This window comes from Lissotriton helveticus, chromosome 5_1 (genome assembly GCF_964261635.1).
Source record: "Lissotriton helveticus chromosome 5_1, aLisHel1.1, whole genome shotgun sequence".
Taxonomy (NCBI): Eukaryota; Metazoa; Chordata; class Amphibia; order Caudata; family Salamandridae; genus Lissotriton; species Lissotriton helveticus.
The window spans coordinates 1,212,459,338-1,212,480,531 of NC_136065.1; the positions used below are offsets into that span (position 1 = coordinate 1,212,459,338).

Consider the following 21,194-nt stretch of genomic DNA (forward strand, 5'->3'; position numbering starts at 1 on the left):
CAGCAGCGAGTTGCCATAGTCCAGACGGCTCACCAGGAGTGACTGGATAAGGGTTTTTCTCGCCGACAGAGGGACCCAGGGAAAGACCTTCCTAAGCATCCTCATTATGCCAAAACAGGTACCAGCCACTGTCTTAACCTGCTCCTCCATAGACAATTCATCATCTATCCGGATACCAAAGTTCTTGGCACAACTCCTAGAGGGGGGCTTCACCCAGCTCGGCAGGCCACCATTCAGGAGACCAGATTACTTCGGCCTTCCCAAACAGCAGGATCTCTGTTTTTGAGGAGTTGAGTTGTAAAAAATTCCTCCTCATTCAGCTGGCAATGCTAGACATGCAGCTTCTAAATGTTAGTGGGGTTGACATGATGTCCTCCTCAATGTGAACAATTAGCTGCATGTCGTCCGCATATGAGATGGTCACAAAACCGTGGCCTCTGATGATATCGGCCAAGGGAGTCATGTATGCATTAAACAGGGTAGGATCAGAACAGATCGCTACGGAACACCCCTGTCCACCCCTGTGATCTGCGATACAAATGAGTCCAGCTTAATACTCTGGGTACGGCCTGACAGAAAACTTTGTATCCACTTAAGAGCCCTGCCCTTCACCCCACTCCCCCCCCAATCTGTCTAACAGCCGCTTATGCTACATGGTATCAAATGCTGCTGACAGATCAAGGAGGACTAAGATCACTGGGGTTCCTCGATCCAGCATCATCCTTATGGCGTCCGTCACCTCCAACAGTGCGGTCTACGTGCTATGTGATGCACGGAAGCCGGACTGCGAGGGATCCAGAAGGTTATTTTGTTCCAGATAGAGGGATAGCTGTTGATTCACCTAAGTTTCCAGAACCTTCGAGCAGCAGGGAAGAAGCGAGATTGGCCTATAGTTCTGCAGCTCAGTCGGGTCTGCTAGTGCTTTTTTTAGAAGTCGCTTTAGATGCGTGTTTTTCCACTTGTTTGGAAAGATGGCCGTCTCCAACGAGATGTTATATATTGTGGAGAGATCATCTGCTAAGACCGGACTGAGTGTTGACATGAGCGCCGGTGGTACAGGATCTAATGACGAACCAGATTTCACCCGACTTAATAAGGAGCCTACTTGCTCTTTAGTTACGTACGAGAAGCAATCCAGCCCAGGGAAGGACTCTAAATCCTGCCGCGGGTCTCTGGGTAGGTGTCCCTCACCCGATTTCTCTCCCGCCAGGTCGAAAGTCTGATAGATCAAATCGATCTTGTGGGTGAAATGCCTGTCCAAGTCATCACAAAGTTCCTGAGTGGAAGGAGGTGCCGCATTTTCCACCTTGGGATTCGTAAATTCCTTCAAGATCTTATATAATTCCTTAGAGGAATTTTTCGCCTCTGTGATGCGTACGCCCGAGAAATGGTTCTCCTGGAGAATTTACTGCATAGGTGTTTTTGGAACCTACTGAACTGAAGAGGAGTACATTGGCAGATTCTTGTCGCAATGTTCAACTGTTACTTGGTCTCTCTCATTTTCATTTAATGTTAATTTAGCCAGCAGATTAACAGCGTTTTCCCATGGAAGTGTTCAGTCCATGAAAAGTATGCATGGGACGTCAGGGAATCCGGCAGAAAACCATTTCTAACTGATAAATTGGAATGCTCGTTCTCCAACAGGCGACCAAAGCTTTTGCTTTACTCTACTTCTTGAATTCAGAAATGGCCTTTCCAGGTTTTTATGTGAACACTAAACTACAAAGGAAAAAGAAAAAGTGCTAATGAGGGAGCAGCACGATGGGAGAGTGAGGGTGGTGGGAAGAAATAGTACCTTGGTTCCTGCTTCACAGAAACGGTAGAAAGTGACGTTCGACCAGCATTGGCCAATCAAGCAGGCTGCAAAGAAGAGGGACACTGAAGCAAACAAATGGTAAGCAATGGGCAGGCTACAGGCCCTTTTTGTAAACAGAATCTCGCCAGTGAGATGCATGCGCTAGTACAAGCTCTCTCAGGCTCGACCCTAAAATTTAAAGATTTTAAACCCAAGTCAAACTAATCTTGCAAAAACCACAAAAATCCAGTACGGAGAAGACACAAATTGAAGTATAAGTTTACCTCACTAGTGGAAGAAGACACAACTAGAACTGAAATTAGCTGATTTAGAGAAATCCAAGAAGTGTGAAGTAGACAGTGAAGTAGACAGTGTAAAACTTGAGTTCATGGCTGTGGTCCTAGATAACATGCAAAGAGGAGCCGGACTGTAAATTCTTAGGTTCTGACAGTGAGGACCATGTACTCTTTCTGATCCAAATTGGAGGGAGGTACTCATGGCTAATGCTACAATCAGAGTTAAAAGAGTACATTGGAAAAGAAGATATTTCACAGGGGCTATCATATTCTCTCTCTAGATCTGTCTCCAGATATTGCAATTAGAGTCATCAGACAAAATCTAGAGGTAAAAAGCTCAAGCACTAGATTCATTGAAATTGGAGTAAAAAAATCAGTTTCTGTGCAAAACTCAATCAATGAGATCACATGGGACACAGCAGAGAATTACTTTGTGGAGGGTTTGGCGAATGAGGGACACTGCTTGATATTAGGATGTTATTCCATCTTACGCTACAGCTTCAGGTTGGAGGGTGGTTTATTCCTGCTACCAAAGTAGGAGCAATGCTCATCTCTGGGGAGAGGGACAAGGCAGGGCAGCAGTGGCATCCAGACTTCTCACCCTTATAAGACTTTATAAAAGGTGTTTTTGTTTGCTCTAGTTTCCTCCATAACTGGTTCCTCTCCAGAGGGACCTGTTAAGGAGACAGTGGCGATTAGTTGTATTGATTATTGAGGGAAGAAATTTGTAATGTTGGCATCATTTCGTTATATTATAATCATATTAGATTGTAGCACTCTGTCTTTCGTTTGTGTAGTTTTCTTGAGACCAATAAAACTAAGTTAGACTTAAATTAGGCCACCGTGCAGAGTAAAAACTACCTTGATAACCCCAATGCCCGGTCTTCAAAGAGTATTCTATGAAGTAATTCAGGTCTATTTTGTTAGCTACTTTAGGAGGCTATCTTAGCAGTAGAGAGGAGGAAAGTACAAAATTGCATATGAACTGCAGTAGAAATGGTACACCGAAACCTACAGAGAATACAAAAAGAACCTTTTTTAGTACTCTGCCTCTTCACTTGCCTCTACTCCCTTTTAGTATTGAATAAGAAAAGGGCACCTCATTAAAATACAGAATGTGGTGATTCATCCCTCTAAATAGGCAGCAGCTGCATGGCCCACCATGGCTGTGCTTTCAGGATAAAGCACTTTAGCGGACAAGGAAGTTATATCATTGTTGCTGTAATGTTGTTGAGGCACCCTGAAATACATACATTGGTATGCAAAATGCATAGATAGCTTGGCAATCCTAGAAAACAAGCTGTGGCCATACAACCTATTTGTCTCCTAGGACCCATCAGCCTTCACACAATTCATATTCTCTTCAAAGTCTAAATCCATAGATGTTGATTGGACCTCACCATACATGCCTCTGGTCCTCACTTAATGAGTAAAACTGCAGAATCACTTTTGAGCACTTAGACTTGGTGAGAGTCCATCAAATCCAAGACCTGAAACAAATTGTTTTGGGAGTGTCACTCTATACAAGAGTAAAAGAAGGTATACAGTTTGGACTTTCATAATATAGGATACTTACTACAAATTGGAGGGAAAAAGGGCAACTTCTGTCAAAATACGCTAATGCCATCTCTAACAGCAGCAAGGATGGAGAGTTTTGGTGAAGATTTGGCAAACAAAGAGGTGACAACACAAAGATCAGAAGAAGAGACATAGGACCAGTAAAGACCAATCCCAAGAAACTGCACAACAAAGTTGGGCACCACATAGGTATTTATTTTTAAAGTCAGCATAACCAGTTGAAAATTCGCAAGTTGAACTAGCGAACAACTAAGCAAAACGTATGACAGTTTTCCAAGATCTGTAACAACTATTATGCATTGGTCTCGCTTCCTTTGACAGAAACAAGCAGGGTCTCCTATTGCTTCTATTTGAAATCAGAGAAGGAGTGGAGTCAATGACATAAATGACCTGCTTTAAGCCTCTGAAATAGGACCTTTGATCAGATGGAGTCAGTTAAAGAGATGAAAAACAGACACCTAGACATACTGCCGCTCCCCTTGTCCCACCAAAGAATGGCCGTGAAATTACTACCTACCTTCATGGATGTCCTTGAGGTGCACACAAAAAAACAAAAGCAGTACTTGGTGTCAGACAGAGAAATCACACGTTACACATGTGGATAGATCATTTAAATAGATTTTCTACAATGTTGCGTAAAGAAAGCTAGGGGGCATCCCTGAAACACACTTGTAGCTGTGCAAAGCTTAGTAGGTTACTCTGAGAGATTACAAATCAGTGGAAGGAAGATGCCCTTTAGAAATTGAATTATAAAAATAAAAAAAAACAATCAGAATTAACAACCAGTGCAAATCTCTTAGCACACACATAAGATTCAGCATGAAGCAATTTGTAAGTATCAGTCTTACCAACTTGTTGTAAAATGACACAAAACCGTAGCCTTTTGACTTGCCAGTGGCCATGTCCTTCACCACACGTGCATCTCTAGAAAGGGGAAAAAGAAGAACAGATCTGTCACGGAATAAAAAAATAAAAATAAAAAAAAGTCACTCCATAAAAAAACTCAAAGGGACTACACACAGATATTGCATTGTGAGAATGTGTGTGTGTTTTTTTTTTAGAATACTGCAGTTAAAGCTATTGTAATTCCTCAACTCCCTAGCTCCCCAGCACCCTACAGAAAAAAACGACAAAAATGTATAGATATACTCATAAGAGTTATAAAACATGCAACCTATCCACTCTAGCCTTCACTTTCAACAACTAAAAAGGTTAATCTTTGCACTTCTTAAAAAAAAAAGGAATAAAAATGTTTCCTTGGCTACTATGTTAAACGACCCATGGTCACTAAGGTCTACTACTTACTGATTCATAAAATTAACAGTTTCTAACTATTTTACCATGCATTTTATAACTAATAAAATCTTCTGCTTACTGATACAAAATAAGAAATATTAAAATTTGAAAAAGAGGAAAAAATAGGAATTAAAAGGCATACATGGCCTGTTAACAGATTTCTTTATTTTTCTTGGTCAATTCTCTACCACCATTTTGGAGTTTGGGCAGCTGTAAATTTTGAAAAATTGACATTTTCAGCAATTTAAGAAAGGAGAATAAAACTAACAACAATACTAAAAGCACACCAGTACGAAAACAACAAAAGTTTACACATAAATTGTATGGCTCATTTTAGTGAGTTAAAAGGATTAAAATACTTTCAATATAGAACCGCACTGAATATAGAATGTTAATAAGTATATAATGAAATATATATGTATATATTTAAAATGTATAGAAATATAAAGAAGAATAAATAGAAATGAGAAAAAAATCTACAACTGAGTTCCAGTGTGCACAGTTCCTTGCAGTTAGCCTTCAAGATCCTGTCCATTCTTATGAGCAATTCTGCAAAATAACCAGAATGCTATTATTTTTAATGGCGATTTGGACCTAAGAAAAACTGCAGGTCTTAGGTTATCAATAAAAACAAATGAGAAACAGCCTGAATTATTCCTTCCACACAACCTACCACATTTAGAAAGATAAATCCAAATCACAACATATTCAGAAGTAAAAAGTAATGCATAATATTCATTAAAACAGGATAAAAAACAACTATCGAGCAAGCAAGATAATAACATGGACTATGGCATTCTCTACTCAGAAGTACCCTTGTAACATTAATACTAAGCATAACCTAACAAATTAATATTCATAACACTGATTATCTGGCTCATGTAACTTTAGAATCTAAGGTTACTTTTGAAATTATACATAAAGGGATTCAAAAATGCAAATTATTATAAAAAATACATTAAAAAGTATTAGCAGTCATACGTTAAGGGGAACAACTGTTGCACATTAGCGGTGGCAAATGTTCAGTATAATTATAACATAAGACAAAATATATGGAGCATCATCAGACAAAAATAGGTATGCACAGGCAATCAGAAGCAAAAGGAAAAAAATAGCTATTTCAAGAATAAAATAAATAAATGGAGCTCTCTATGGTAACTTGTTACTTCTATATGTGCTCGGAAGAATCTGAAAGAAAGCTCTGGTTTGAACATAAAAGTTACATGTTGTGTAACTTTCATAGCTGCTCACCACAATAATGATGTGTATAGTAAGATAGAGGGCCAGGAACCCCAGAGTGAGAGAGATATTGTTCCAATGCTATGTCTAAACTATTATACAGTACACCGTAGCATTGCCACTACCTAGTTACAGTTAGGAGCATGTTCATGTAGAAAATTTATTTTTTGTTTTGCTAATAATTTTGCTGTGGTTTGATGAATCTTCATGAAATGTTCCCAAAAAAGTTAATTCACCTCCGATTTTTCCTGGTAAGTTTTAGGGTGATCTGTTAAGCAAGGTCTGAGAAAAGGGAGGGTCCCAAAAAGGCATTTTCCCCATGCAATTTCCCATAGGAAATTTAGACAATGGTATAGCAAAAACGGTTTAACAGAATTACACTAAATTTGGCAGAACGCTAGATCTTTACCCAGAAAGCGTGCTTTTTGTGATTTGGTGAAAATCTGGTCAGCCGTTTCAGAGAAATGAAACCTACGTATTTAGAGATCTAGTGACTCTGTACTACTGGGTGCCCAGTGGTAAAAAAACGACAAATAGGCAGTGCACTGCCGGGGGTTGGGATAGTTAGATAGGTCAATAAAATCTTACTTAAAATCTTACTTGAGTAAAAAAAAAAAAAAAAAAAAAAGGGTAACGTGACATAATTAGGCATAGTAATGCCTTAACTTACTTTTTTTTAAACCTGGAAATGTACTGAAAAACACAAGGTTAAAGTTATATTATAGCTAGGTGAATAAGTCAGTTAAAAAAAATACCATTTGAAACTGCAAAAAACACGGACATTCACCAGAGTGGACTGAAGTAACTTAACTTGCCATACACTGCTTATGGCTTCACTTAATACATTACTTGTGACATGTTCTATGATATCAATGATAACATCACCGATGACATCTGAAATGATGTCATTAATGACATCACTGTGCATAACACCTGTGCAAGTTAGTTACTTTAGTTAATCATAACCAGCATGTCACTGTTTTTTGTGTTTATAATGGTATTTTAACTTAATTTTACCCAACTATAAAATCACTTTAACCTTTGGTTTTTCAGTGAAAATACAAATATATATACACCCCTGCAACTCATCCAACACACACACACACACACACACACACACCCACCCACACTCAACACCCATGCCCACACCAGTTTCAGCAAGACAGACACTGAGGGGGAGCTGGACAAAGAAAAATCCTGTCTTTAACCTGCCATTCAGATTACTCTGGAACTACCAACACAACAAGGAAGACATACTAGGCTTTAAACTTATTACTGGCTGCATTTGCTCACTGGACTCTGGATTGTGGATCTCTGCTGGTTCTGAGCCTCTTTGACAGGAGGTGCCCTCGTCTATAACAGGGCCGCTGTGATGGAGTGGGGAAGATTCGCTCTCGACTCAGACCCGATCGCTGGAGTGCAACATATCCTGCCCTTGGCCTCTCCCTGGAGGACTACTGAAGTCCTGAGATCTGATGGCCTGTGGTGAGGCTCGATGGCCTGGCTGAGCGGTCTTGGCGACTCCACAGTGCTGTCCCTGATAGTTGCGACACTGGTGTTGAGGCGCCTTTCCTTCGTCCGCCGTGCGTATTTCTCCGTTCCGCACAGCACTCTACATTCTGAGCTGCTTGCCTTGCTTACTTCCTTCCTTCCTTCCTCAGCAGCGCTGATTGCCGGAACTGCCCTCATCCATTGTGCGGACTGACTGCGCTGCGGGGGTCGGCAGTGGACCCATGACACTTGTGCTGCCGCTCTGGTTAAAAATATGACAACTGGAACACTAACTGAACTGAAGCATGATCTCCAGTGGTGCCGCAGCGCTGGGTGCTAGTGTCAGACCAGTCCCCCTCCCAGTGTCCAGGATCTGTGGTGGGGGCGCCTGAATAGCTGCGCCCATCGCACTATTCTTTCTGGGGTTGGGGTGCCCGAGTGGTTGCCTCACAGGACTGTGGCCTGTCCTCCATTTTGGGGCCCCTCTCCCCTCCATGCTGTACTCTTTCTAAGATGGCGGTCCTCCTCCTTTGCAAAAGTGAAAGAGGACTTGCCAATCTTGAAAACATCGAAAAGAAAGAAGGACTCTGCCTTAAGCAGTTACACAAAAGAAAAGAAGGAATCTTGGCCCTCCCACAAGGCAGGAACAATCATGTCTGAAGGAATGGCCATCTTTGAACAGTACTGGGTGATCCTCTGTAGAACTCAACACTACTCTGGGACCCATAGATGATTAGTGTTGAATTAGTATATTGAAACATGATGTACATTTTAAGTGATGGATAGGTTAGTCAGTTATTTGGAATGATGATAGAAGAGGAAAAAAAGGTTTGTATTTATATAGCGCTTATTAACCCTGATGGGGTGTTGAAGCACGCTATTCAGGAAGCCTATAAAGGATTAGTGGTGAATTAATAAGGTGAAATATCAAAGTAATTTCAGTGGTGGATATTAGTCAGTTACTTGGAGTGAGAAGGATAGCGGAGGGATAAAAGGGGAAGAAAGGTTTGTATTCACATAGCACTTGTTACCCCTTATGGATGTTGAAGCGCTTTACTGGCGAGTAGCACACCACTCCGGAACCCATAAAGGATTAGTGTTGAAAATTAGTATAGTAAAATATGAAGTAATTTGAGTAGTGGATATGTTATTCAGTTATTAGTGTTGAATTAGTATGGTAGGATATACCTTGTAATCTACTCGCCATCCATCACAGCCCAAATTCACACCTACATCCCTTCTCTCCTGCAAGACTGATGACTCCCACCACTAACTATATATTGGTGATGAGGTGTTACCAGTGCAAGCAGTCACTCCTCTAATACCGCCATACCCTAACAATAGGTCCTGCCTGTATTCCTATAATCAATAAGTTTGACAAAACCAGTTCACAGACCCAAAGGTCATAATACTCCCTCTGTTCCTACTACTGCTAAGAAGATGGCAACCTGCAGGTGACAACTCTCGCTATACCTGCTCTTTCGTCTAGTTAGGTCTGGCTGCGTATCAGAATTGGATCCTCTTCGCTCTATGCACCCAACACCAACCTGGAATCCAACTGCTGCAATGCCTAAAAAATTAAATATCCTCCCACTCTAACAAAAAAGGCCTCCAAGACCTTCAAATACAAACTTCTCAATTTGCACCCAGAAACTCTAATATCTGACCCATACTTATACTTCTGCACATCTAAAGGAACCATAATAAATGATCTAATCTTCAACACAAAAAAGCTAAATGGAGGAATTTGATTTGATTTGATGTATTATTTGTATATCGCTTGAAACACCCCCAGGGGGGTATCTCAGCGCTCAGGACGTGCATTGAAAGCAGTGGCACTGGCTAGACTGAGAACAGCACGGTTTTCAGAGTGTTCCTAAACTTCAAGTGGTCAGGGCATTGTCTTAAGGCAAGAGGGAGTTGGTTCCATACGAGAGGGGCTTGGTGAGAGAAGGACTTGCCTCCAGTCCTTGACTTTTTCATTATGGGTGTAATGAGAAGGGCTTTGGAACTTGAGCGGAGGAAACCTTCAACTCTATGTTCTTGAGCTCTGCATACAGGAAAGCTTTGCATAGCCTAAAACAATCTGTAACTCCCTCTCCTGCCTTCAACACTTAAATAATTAACTTAATTTATAACAATGGGATTATCCTCGTCCAGTCGTCAGACCACAACCTAAATGTACTTGACCAATTCTTCCCCATCATCAAACATGCAGTATCTAATAGTGACACACCCCTCAAGATTATCCTAGATCAACATGCGACCCGTAGGCACCCCAAGAAATTTCCTCAAACATCTTTGCCACATTATACGGTCCACCCCTATCCCCCATGCTTCACAATAGCAATTAGCCACACATTCTACCTCTTCCACACCTTCTGGTGGAGTAGTCTCATCCCTGAATCACCATACCAATATGTGCTCACACAACACTGCTACAGGGGCCACCAAGCTACACAATGACAGAATTATCTCCACCACCTCGACCCTACCCTCGATCTCAGAATACAAGCCTAAAACATTCGCCATCCATACCTCTCTCCCACCAACTCTGACCAGCACTAGTCAAATACCACAACCCAGAGCACCCCCACCCCCGGCCCTCTTCCCCAAACCGCGACCACATGCTCACAAGACTCAATAGAATCCTGAGTTGACAAAATTACACAAGACCTACATCAACTCAAGTCTGACCTCACATCACATCAGAATTGGCCTATAACAGATGGCCCAAAAGGACTCCAGAAAGTAAAGGGTACATCCACTCACAAAACACCATTCACAACTACAATCAAGCACTCCTTACAACAGGTTCGCAACAATCTCGCTTCCCTCTCAAGCAAGATGACAATCTATACCCTTCCCAAAGCCTCCACCAGGCCGGCCAGGCTTAAGGATCCGCCTTCAGACAGTGACATTCACTCCCTTCTACTCACGTATAATACTGTACTATGACAACCCAAACAATCTGAATCCCATCCTAACAATTGACTTGAACCCACACAGAGAACCTGGGCTTAGCTCAAGAGATATAAATAAGACCAATCCTATGCCAGTCCCCATACAGAGGACACCAAAGCACACCTGAAATGCATGCTTCTAAATTACAGATCGGCTATGAAACATGCAGCGGAGATTGCTGAACCCATTCTTGCGGATGAGTTTGACCAGTTATTCCTAACAGAAACATGGCTAAATGACTCCTCTGCACCAATCCTTGACATATTAGTCCTACTCAGCTATGATATTATGAGATCAGACAGACCAAAATGATTAGGTGGAGGCATTGCCTGTATACACCGCAATAACCTTGTGGCGAATCAGTTACAAACCGTTGAACTGTCCTCTTGTGAATACCTATGCCTAAACATTGTGAGCAACAACAGACCACTATGTAAATTACACGTGATCTACCAACCAACAGGTGACAACCTCATTTATCGGAAAAATAATGGAAATCATCACTACCAACGTAGGGACACACAGCTCCCAGATCTTCCTCAGAGATTTCATTTTCATTGGAACGACCCGAATGACCCCTCAGTTAATAGCTTAAAAAGCTTCATAGCAGACCTTACCGTAAACAAATCTGCAGCAGCCATACGCACTACCTGGGTGTGACCCTTGATCTAGTCATTGCTAAGGCAAACTCCATTCAACTTGAATCTATCGACTCGTGCGACTGGAATGACCACCACTGCATCACCTTCCTCATCACTGAATCAATTAGGACACAAACCTCAACTTAAGAAACCCAGGCATTGGAAAAGGAACACTCACAACACACCATAATGATTTGACATACCTCGGTAATAATGTATTGCCTCCTCCTTCAGACGTGTCAGTTGTACATGACCTTACAAACCACTACCACAACTCCATGAGGATCATCCTCGACACAGTTGCGCCCTTACAGATAAAAAGACTGTCCACTAAAGACTCCAAACCATTGTACAATGGGAGCCTAAATGAGGAAAGGCGCAACCTGAGACCAGTGTGGAGATCTTCACCATCCCTAGAACACCTTAAGCACTTGAGACCACCGAGGAGCACCTACAACAAACAGATTAAAAACTCAAAAGCACATTTCTTCAGAGTTCAATCAAACCCAGAAATCGCCCAAGAAAGCGGTTTGAAATTATCAGACATCAGTCCACTCAACAACCTAACACCTCCACACTGGGATCCAATCCGCAACCAAACTGCAATATATTTGCCTCCTTCCTTGAAAAATCAAAAAAGATTGAAATTGATCTCAAAACAGAAGTTGCACACCTCCCAATGATATCTCGAAGTAGCCCCAGCCTGCCTCTGATCGATCAGCCCCCAAACATACAAGGATTCGCCTTCAAAAACAACATGTCATATAACACATTCAAAACATTTGATGAAAATGCTATTCTTAATCTTTAACACTTAAACCATTATACCACTTCTGCGACCCTCTCTACCAGCTAACATCTTCAATGAGATTAAAACTTCTCTACTAAATCTCTGGACTAGAATAGTGAATGCTTCACTACTTCAAGGTGCTTTACCAGACTGCCTAAAATCAGGGCGGGTAACTCCCATTCTTAAATAAAAAACACAGCAGATCATATGTACCCAGATAACTTCTGTTCAATCTCTACAATTCCCTCTCTAGCAAAAGCTCCTTGAGAAATGCGCCCATACCCAACCAACTATGCAACCGCATCGCTTGGTTGCACCATACTGACCAATTCCAATCCTGCTTCCGTCAGAGTCACAGGACGGAAACAGTCCTCACAAACATTGTTGATGACGCGCTTAAAATGCTAGATCTAAACTAATCTTGCCTCCTAATCCTCCTAGACCTAGCCTCAGCCTCAGATATGGTCAAACATGAAAGCCTCCTTGGATTACTTGAATGTATAATGGGATTATTAGAGGTTGCCCTACATTGGTTTGCCTCGTTTCTACACAACAGAACCCAAAGAATCTAGGTTAATCAATCCCTGCCCACTAACACTCCAGTCACTTTAGGGGTCCCTCAGGGGTCCACCTTTTCACCAACTCTCTTTAACCTGTTCATGGAGCCTTTTAACCGAAATTCGGAAATTTTCCAATGTAGAATACCACATGCATGCAGAGAACACCCAACTATACCTAAAAATATCCTCCCCTGAAGATATCCGATTACTCAACACAACTCTGCAAAAAAAAACAACCACCTCTAACTCAACTTGCTGAAAACTTAATTCCTCCTAATTGCCCCATCGAAACGATCCCTCGACATTGAAGATTGGATGATGGGGTGAAAGCCTTCAACTGCCTTCCACACATTATAGATTCCACAAGATCACCTGGAATAATACTAGACAAGAATCTCAGCATTCGAAAACGCATCACCTCAGCCACCAGAGGAAGTTTTAAATGAACATTCTAAGAAAAATAAAAACCTAACTCCCCTCCGAAGACCTTAAATCAGCTGTGCAAGCTATAGTGATCCCCAGATTAGACTATGGGAGGGTAACCCTATACGGTTTGCTAAGATTCAAGTTGGCTCCACTAAGGGGATCTCTTAACTCTACTGCAAGCCTCATCACTAGATCCAAGAGGAACAACCAGTTTACTCCAGACCTGAAGGCACTAAGCTGGCTCGCTTATGAGGCAAGGATACAGTTGAAAATTGCTTGCATGATACATAAAGCCCTACACTTCAACACACCCAAGTACCTAGCCGATAAATTTGAACTGTCCGGCCGTGGCAAATTGTCGAGAAGCACCATAACCTTACTATTGAAACCTCTAAAATTTCAGAAAAAAGAAAACCTACAACCGAAATCTCTGGATTGGTACCTAGAATCTTGAGCTCCTTGCCCCCTGAAGTCAAATTGAACCCTCCAAGCACCAAAAGAAGTCAAACTGTTTTTAATGAACAAAACTCTGCCCTAAACCCACGGACTCATTTATCTGGACATTGATTTGACGCAGTTTGCCAACTAGGGTTTGCCCAAACTGCTACGTCCTAATGTCTAACTCAGGGTCTTCTCCTGATTTGCAATGGGTAGTCGGCATTTATATTTCTTGGTTGTTTGGTTTTCTACTTACTGCAACATTTGTAAAGCGCTGTAATACCCTTCCAGGGTCAAGTTTGCACTACATAAAGCTTTATAAATATAAATAAAAAATATATTAAAATTCACACACAAATACACCCTCAACCTCCGCACCATAACCCCCCCCCCCCCCCCCCGGGATGCAGAAGTACTGGTATTGAGCTTCAGGAGTTATTATTTAAAAGCCAGAATTTTCCTAAGTATAGACTGTAAGATCAAAGAGATGTTTCCCTACCTCTAAAGGTAAACAGGGAAAATGTAAACAACCCTTATGGTGTTGAGTCATGTGTAGTTATCTAACATCAAACCTTGGCCATGAACGATTTTGCAAGGAGAAAGTAAACCCAGAGCCAGTACAACGTCAGAGAAAGGAAATGGTTTCCTCACCTCATAAGTGTGGGTACTTCTGGGAAATTAAATCAGGACTCATACCAAATCTGATTTAAAGAATCGCAAAAAAGATTATCCTCGCTTGCGCCCTTCATCACCACAGACTTTTGGAGGTTCAAGCAGAGAGGAAGAGTTTCTCCACAAGGGTAAAATGTTATGCTCCCTCCACTGCATTCTGTGACTCAAGCCTCGTTTCACCTGTACACATCAAACAATTCGAATCATTTTCCTACAAGGATTATTCCCACTATGTACCCAAGTAGTAAGACATTAATGCTATGCTTCTTTGTACAACGCAACACCAGCCAGTGCCTCTGTGTCTTGGCCCTGCTGAGTGGGTATTTATTGTGGCACTTCACTAATGCTTACAAGGCGTTTAGTATATCTTACGATTCAGTTACAGTGTGCATTCCAGTGTAGTGCCCCCCCTTCTTAACATGTAGGCATACAGATTCTGGTGGTAGCAAGTTTTTTACTAAGGTAGAGAATATGTTCTGTAAAGATACACTAAATTGAGTGGCAACTTGCATATGGGCAGTTAAAAAGTGAAAAAGAGTACAAGGACCAACATGAAGGCTGTTTACCTTTATTCTATAGTCTGTTGAACAGAATTCAAGCAAATAAGCTGCAGACAACTTCCTGGGTAAAAGTTGCACACTTTCTGAATGATGCATTAAAAAAAACACACAATCTACCTGACCACAGACATCGAGTCAAAAGTCTCTCCATTCTTCCATACTCATGCGATGTTCCGAACCACAGGGCTCAGCACTGGAAAGCAGCTGGAACAGTGGAAGTTTATGTTTTGAGACAATGGGCTCTTTGACCAAAGGCTTCACCCTATCATTTATGCACCCCATGGTCCAGGTGGATTAGTTACTTTCCTGTAATCCTAGTTTTCTTCCAGGGGTATCCTCATCAAAGTCATAAGCATTAGAATATTCCCGCCCATGCGTGGGACCCCGGAAACACTATATTATATGTGCCCCACATGTATATAACTATATATATATATATATATAACATATATATATATATATAAACTATATATATATATATATATATATATATATATAAACTATATATATAACTATATATATATATATACATAAACTATATATATAACTATATATATATATATACATATATATATATATATATATATATAACTATATATATATATATAAACTATATATATATATATATATATATATATAAACTATATATATAACTATATATATATATATACATATACATATATATATATATATATATATATATATATATATATATAACTCCAGGGAAAACTTCTTGATGTACCGTTTAAAATCATTGCATCCAGATGGACTGAACATTACTGACAAAACAACCGGATTACTGCATATCTCAAGAACTCTCAGGACTGCACTCATTCCACATTCCAAATGGAATCTTCACTCATAATGCTTTTTGAAAATTCAGCTGTGTCATCTGTGCAGCCACTGAGCTTACCATCTTGAAACTACCTGAGGAAGGCGGAAGCTGAAACGTTGTAGTGGAAATATATTTTTGTTCTTTGGTGAATCTATCTGTTTGAGTCACTTCTTTCTTGGATATATACATATACGACCTGGACTGTGGTGGTATCGGGGAGAGGGAGCAGATGTTCTGCTAATGAGGTTGCTCGGCACAGTTGCATTTCACCATTGTGACCCACGAATTTATGGGAGTGGCGGATTGGAGTGCATTATCGTGTGCCAATGCGGGTCACTGTACCCAGAATTGAACTCTGGTCTGGCATCCCCCAAACAGTGGGATTGAAGAAAAAACGGCACCCGAGAATCCCAGAGAAAGAAAGCCGTGAAGCACTTGTTGGAGGATGACACCTTCCCTGTCCGCTTTCTGTGGCTTTCAGATTCAGCCAATGGGATTCAAGGGCAGGACTTATTTTGAAAAGCCCCGCGAAAGACTGCTATCTTTGAATCACACAGCAGGCACCCGGCACTGAGGAAGGCAACCGCCGAAACGAGTCTGCCTGGGGCCATGACAGTGTGGACTTCGCGTGAAATTGCTGTATTCTGGTGGTAATAAATTGAAGTTGAGCAACCTTGGCATGTGTCGGACCCGTTCTACAGGGGCGGGATTGGAGGAGATTGAAGTGCGGAGGTCGGCTCCGCTTTTCCGGCACGCCCCTCGTTCAGGAGCTCCACGTACGCCGGCAAACTTTGTTGGATTACAGTGCATGAACTGCACAAACGTGGCGCCCCCCCGACCTGGACTGTGGTGGTATCGGGGAGAGGGAGCAGATGTTCTGCTAATGAGGTTGCTCGGCACAGTTGCATTTCACCATTGTGACTCACGAATTTATGGGAGTGGCGGATTGGAGTGCATTATCGTGTGCCAATGCGGGTCACTGTACCCAGAATTGAACTCTGGTCTGGCATCCCCCAAACAGTGGGATTGAAGAAAAAACGGCACCCGAGAATCCCAGAGAAAGAAAGCCGTGAAGCACTTGTTGGATGACACCTTCCCTGTCCGCTTTCTGTGGCTTTTAGATTCAGCCAATGGGATTCAAGGGCAGGACTTATTTTGAAAAGCCCCGCGAAAGACTGCTATCTTTGAATCACACAGCAGGCACCCGGCACTGAGGAAGGCAACCGCCGAAACGCGTCTGCCTGGGGCCATGACAGTGTGGACTTCGCGTGAAATTGCTGTATTCTGGTGGTAATAAATTGAAGTTGAGCAACCTTGGCATGTGTCGGACCCGTTCTACAGGGGCGGGATTGGAGGAGATATATATATACATATATACATATATATATACATATACATATATATATACACATATATATATATATATATATATATATATAAGAAATAAGCAATAGCAGCCTACTAAACATCAGAGCTGAATCATGCTGTAAAGAATTTCCACTATACATGAAAAAACATGCATTAGAAAACATGAGAAAACAACCATAAAGTTTGTTTTAGAACTGTTTTAATGCTCAGAAAGCAGTAGAAATTCTTATAAAACACTGAAAGCATAGGAAGCTCCCAGGCTGCATTGCAAATTCCCAGTCTAAAAAGTCTGAACAGCTAACTTGCAGCTGAATGCAATAAACTGACACCGTGCCTTTAAGGCACCCATGACCCCCAGCTTCCCATCATGCCTCAGGGGTGACAGTTAGGTCAGTTGTTCTTTGCGGAGACTATAAACAAACCCATGAAACAATCAGGTTAACAATATCTCCAAGTTAAAGTAGTCCTTTGCCCGGGGAGGCAGGAGGGTTGGTTATGACTTTGATGAGGATCCCCCTGGAAGAGAACTAGGATTACAGGTAAGTAACTAATCCTTCTCTTCCAGGGGATCCTCATCAATAGTCATAAGCATTCGAATAGAATAGCGAGCCTCACCTCATCTCCCTGCGGGCAAAGGAACAATAAAAACAGTATATCATTGGTAAGCAGACAAAACTAAGCTTTGAACAGGCCGCAGGCTACCCAAATAGATTCCTCAAAGAGGCCTGTCCTACTTGAGTATCAATCCTGGAATCAGATTCTAAACAGTAATGCCTTGTAAAGGTATGAACTGATCTCCAGGTTGCAGCCTTGCAAGTCTCTGACATAGGGATATCATGTAGGAAAGCCACTGTGGCCGCTTTCCCCCTAGTGGAGTGCGCTTTAGGTGTCAACAATAAGGGTTTGCCCACTAGCTGATAAGCCAACTTGATACAGGAGACGATCCATCTGGAGATGGATCACTTGGCAGCAGGAAAGCCCGTTCTCAGGGAACCATAATTGATAAAACATTGATCCGTCTTCCTAATACCCTTAGTATTTTCCAAATAAAATTTAAGCACTCTTTTGAGATTCAAAGAGTGCAGCGACCGCTCAGCCGGGGTCGTAGGGTTTGGAAAAAAGGATGGAAGAGAAATGGACTGATTAATATGAAAATCAGACACAACCTTAGGTAAGAAAGGTGGATGTGTCCTTAAAACTACTCTGTTGTGGTGGAAAACAGTGTAAGGCTCTTTTGTACACAAAGCTTGGATTTCGCTCACTCTACGCGCTGATGTGATAGCAACTAAGAAAGCGGCTTTCCAAGATAAATGTTGTAACGTTGCTTTGTGGATGGGCTCAAAAGGAGCTCCCATCAACTTGGATAAAACCAGGTTCAACTCCCAGGGAGGGGAAGGATTTCGAACAGGGGGGTAGACTTTCTTTAAACCCTGGAGTAAGTCCTTAACCACTTGCATCTGGAAGAAAGACTTTTGGCTTGGAGATTTTCTATACGCCGCAATGGCTGACAAGTGCACTCTAATGGAAGCATACTTTAAACCAGATGTTGCTAAGGAAAGAAGGTATGGAAGAATAACATCCTCCTGCCCTTTAGTAGGGTCAAGATGACGCTCCCTACACCAAATATATAATCTCTTCCACTTGAACGCATAGGATACTCTTGTGGAAGGTCTCTTAGCTTCCTTTAAAATGTGCATACAGTCAGGAGGCAACTTCAGATGTCCGTTCTGCAGGACTTCAGGAGCCATGCCGTTAAGTTCAAAGAGGAAAGGTTGGGATGTAGAATCCTCCCGCTCATCTTGCTCAACAGGTCCGGCCTGCAAGGTAGACATCTGTGTGGACACACAGACAGATGAAGAAGATCAGGGTACCACCACTGCCGTGGCCAGTCCGGAGCTATTAGGATCATCTCCATGTCCGATCTGAGGAGCTTGGAAACCACCTTCGGAATCAGAGACAGGGGAGGAAATGCGTAAGCAAATGTCCCTGACCAATCCATCAAGAGTGCGTCCCAGGGCGGTGGAATCTGAAGGCGTGGCTTTTTCTGTTTTCGTCGTCTGCAAACAAGTCTATAGTTGGACGACCCCAACAATGAAAAAGTTCTGCCACTACCTCGTCGTTTGATGTACAAAAGAGGGGTCCCAGTGAATTAATGTATCATTATTTAAATTTATTAAGGACAAAGTAATAAAACAATCAACGCACTGTAAATTAATCACAATGAGTAAACCAATACAATTGATAAATGACAGTGCCCCAGAGGAAAGGAAGTGAGATAGCGTGATGCTGTGAAAGGAAGAAGAAGGTGAAAGGGTAGAAGTCGTGACAAATAGAAATTATCCAATTTCATTTGAAATACAAACACTATTCAACGGCTTCAGATCCCTGAGCCAAAGTGAGGGATCATCACATATCCCATTTTTCTTAGGATTGTCTATGTTGACACTGGTATGAAAATATCCAAATTAATGCGGGCGGTGTCAACTGAGGAAAGTAGAAGGTAGCCGTCGACGTTTCAACCCCACGCTACAATTGTAGGCGTACTTGTAGCCTTACATCGGGGTCTTCATCAGGACAGGGTATATACAGGGTGCACTACAATTTCTGTAAAAATGTAAACAGTGTAACATGAATATAATGAAAAGCAACAATGAATATCGGGTTACCGTAGTGAGCGGTAAACAAAACAATTCAAATGTTACCATGGTTCTAAAGAAAAATTACTTATGGTAATAAAAATAATGAATTACTGTCTTTGGGTCACCAGAGATGAAAAATCATCCATTTTGCACTATTCGGTACTTGAATAGATACTTTTATAACTCAATGAATGATACCTAACTTATCCACGTTAAAAACAATGAACAGAAACACAAGCAATCCTGTCTCAACCAGGAAAAACCAAATTGCTGTCAATAACAAGATTCATATTCCAGAACATAATATGGTTGAAGATCATTGCATTAAATATTAAGAAGTAACCTTCTAAAATGTTCAAGGTTGACATTTGGACAGTATAGGCATAAGCCTATTCACACTAGTAAGGAAGATATGGTTATCATATCGTATGAGATTCTTCAGAGTATCGATCAAGTGAAGCTCTGATATTACAAGCATTAGGGTTGGCCTACCTGCAGCAAGGAACACCGAAGGTGTGTACTATTCCTTACGTTTTCGGTCAGAAAGATATAGGACAACCTGCAAGGGTAAACAGGAGGGGCCATGTAATTCAAATCGGCCTCCAATGTGATACCAGGCCATTAATTATAGAGAGCATAGTGCCCACATACCTGCGGCCGGAACTCGGTTCGCATCAAAGCCGACCGCTCACAAACGCCGTATCTGTAGGGTGGTAATTATGACTCTCAGTGATATTGAATAAACGTGATAAAGGATCAGATGGCAAATTTAAATGAGCCCAGTCTTACCTAATACTGGCGTAAAATTCTCCTTATTGACGACCCAGCCTCTTGGTGTCTGCAGTCGCCAAGGTAGTGGTTATCCCGTCAAGGTAAACAAGGGCTATGCGTCATATATGATCGCACCCAAATGCCGTATCTGTGGGCAGCAATAATGATATTTAATAGTGTGGGGCAAATGCGGAGAGGCATAGAGTGACCAAAGGTCTAGAGCGTATCTTACCTAGTACTGGTGTCAGTGCTCCCAAAACGAGAGAGCAGCCTCTTCATGTCTGCAACCCTAAGGGAGTGGGTGTGTTGCCAAAAATAAACGGAGGACTACGAGCCCAACCGGGTCCTTGCTCCAGGCAACAGCGGAATAGCAACAAGATCATTTCCGGGTCATGAGCTAGTGTAAACAAACGCATCGAGTCATGTTAATGGGATTACACAGATGCGATCTTAGCAGAAGAATATGTAATCCATTGCATTTAGTTCGGAGAGGGCCCTATCATACACGTGATGTGTGATCAAAAATTCGCGTGATGTGTGATCAAAAATTCATAAATGGACAACATTGGTCAAGCAAATTAAATTATTCTTGCAAACAGCATACTAATAATTAATCATGTATAATGTTGTAAAGCCATTAGAATATCATTTGCCGAGCACCTCTCACACAGGAGGGTGAAAGGGCAAAATTTATTACAGTATTTCAATGTTAAGCAAATTAATCAGTAATTATAGAGACCCAGATACATAATATACTGAGAAACATTTCATGAAGGGTGAAACATCAATAATTCGATCCACAAGGAAGCATATTAACATGTGTTAGAAGATGGCT

The 21,194-nt window shown here is 41.6% G+C and overlaps 1 protein-coding gene across 3 annotated transcripts in view; it reads right to left on the bottom strand.

Annotated features, from left to right (window-relative positions):
- Positions 1 to 21,194, bottom strand: part of TIAL1 (TIA1 cytotoxic granule associated RNA binding protein like 1) — a 666,746-nt gene that overhangs the window by 304,308 nt on the left and 341,244 nt on the right. For all 3 annotated transcript variants that reach the window (XM_078643920.1, XM_078643921.1, XM_078643922.1), the window contains one exon: positions 4,518 to 4,593. In XM_078643920.1, the coding sequence (XP_078500046.1) occupies positions 4,518 to 4,593 (76 nt within the window). The remainder of the gene's footprint in view (positions 1 to 4,517; positions 4,594 to 21,194) is intronic.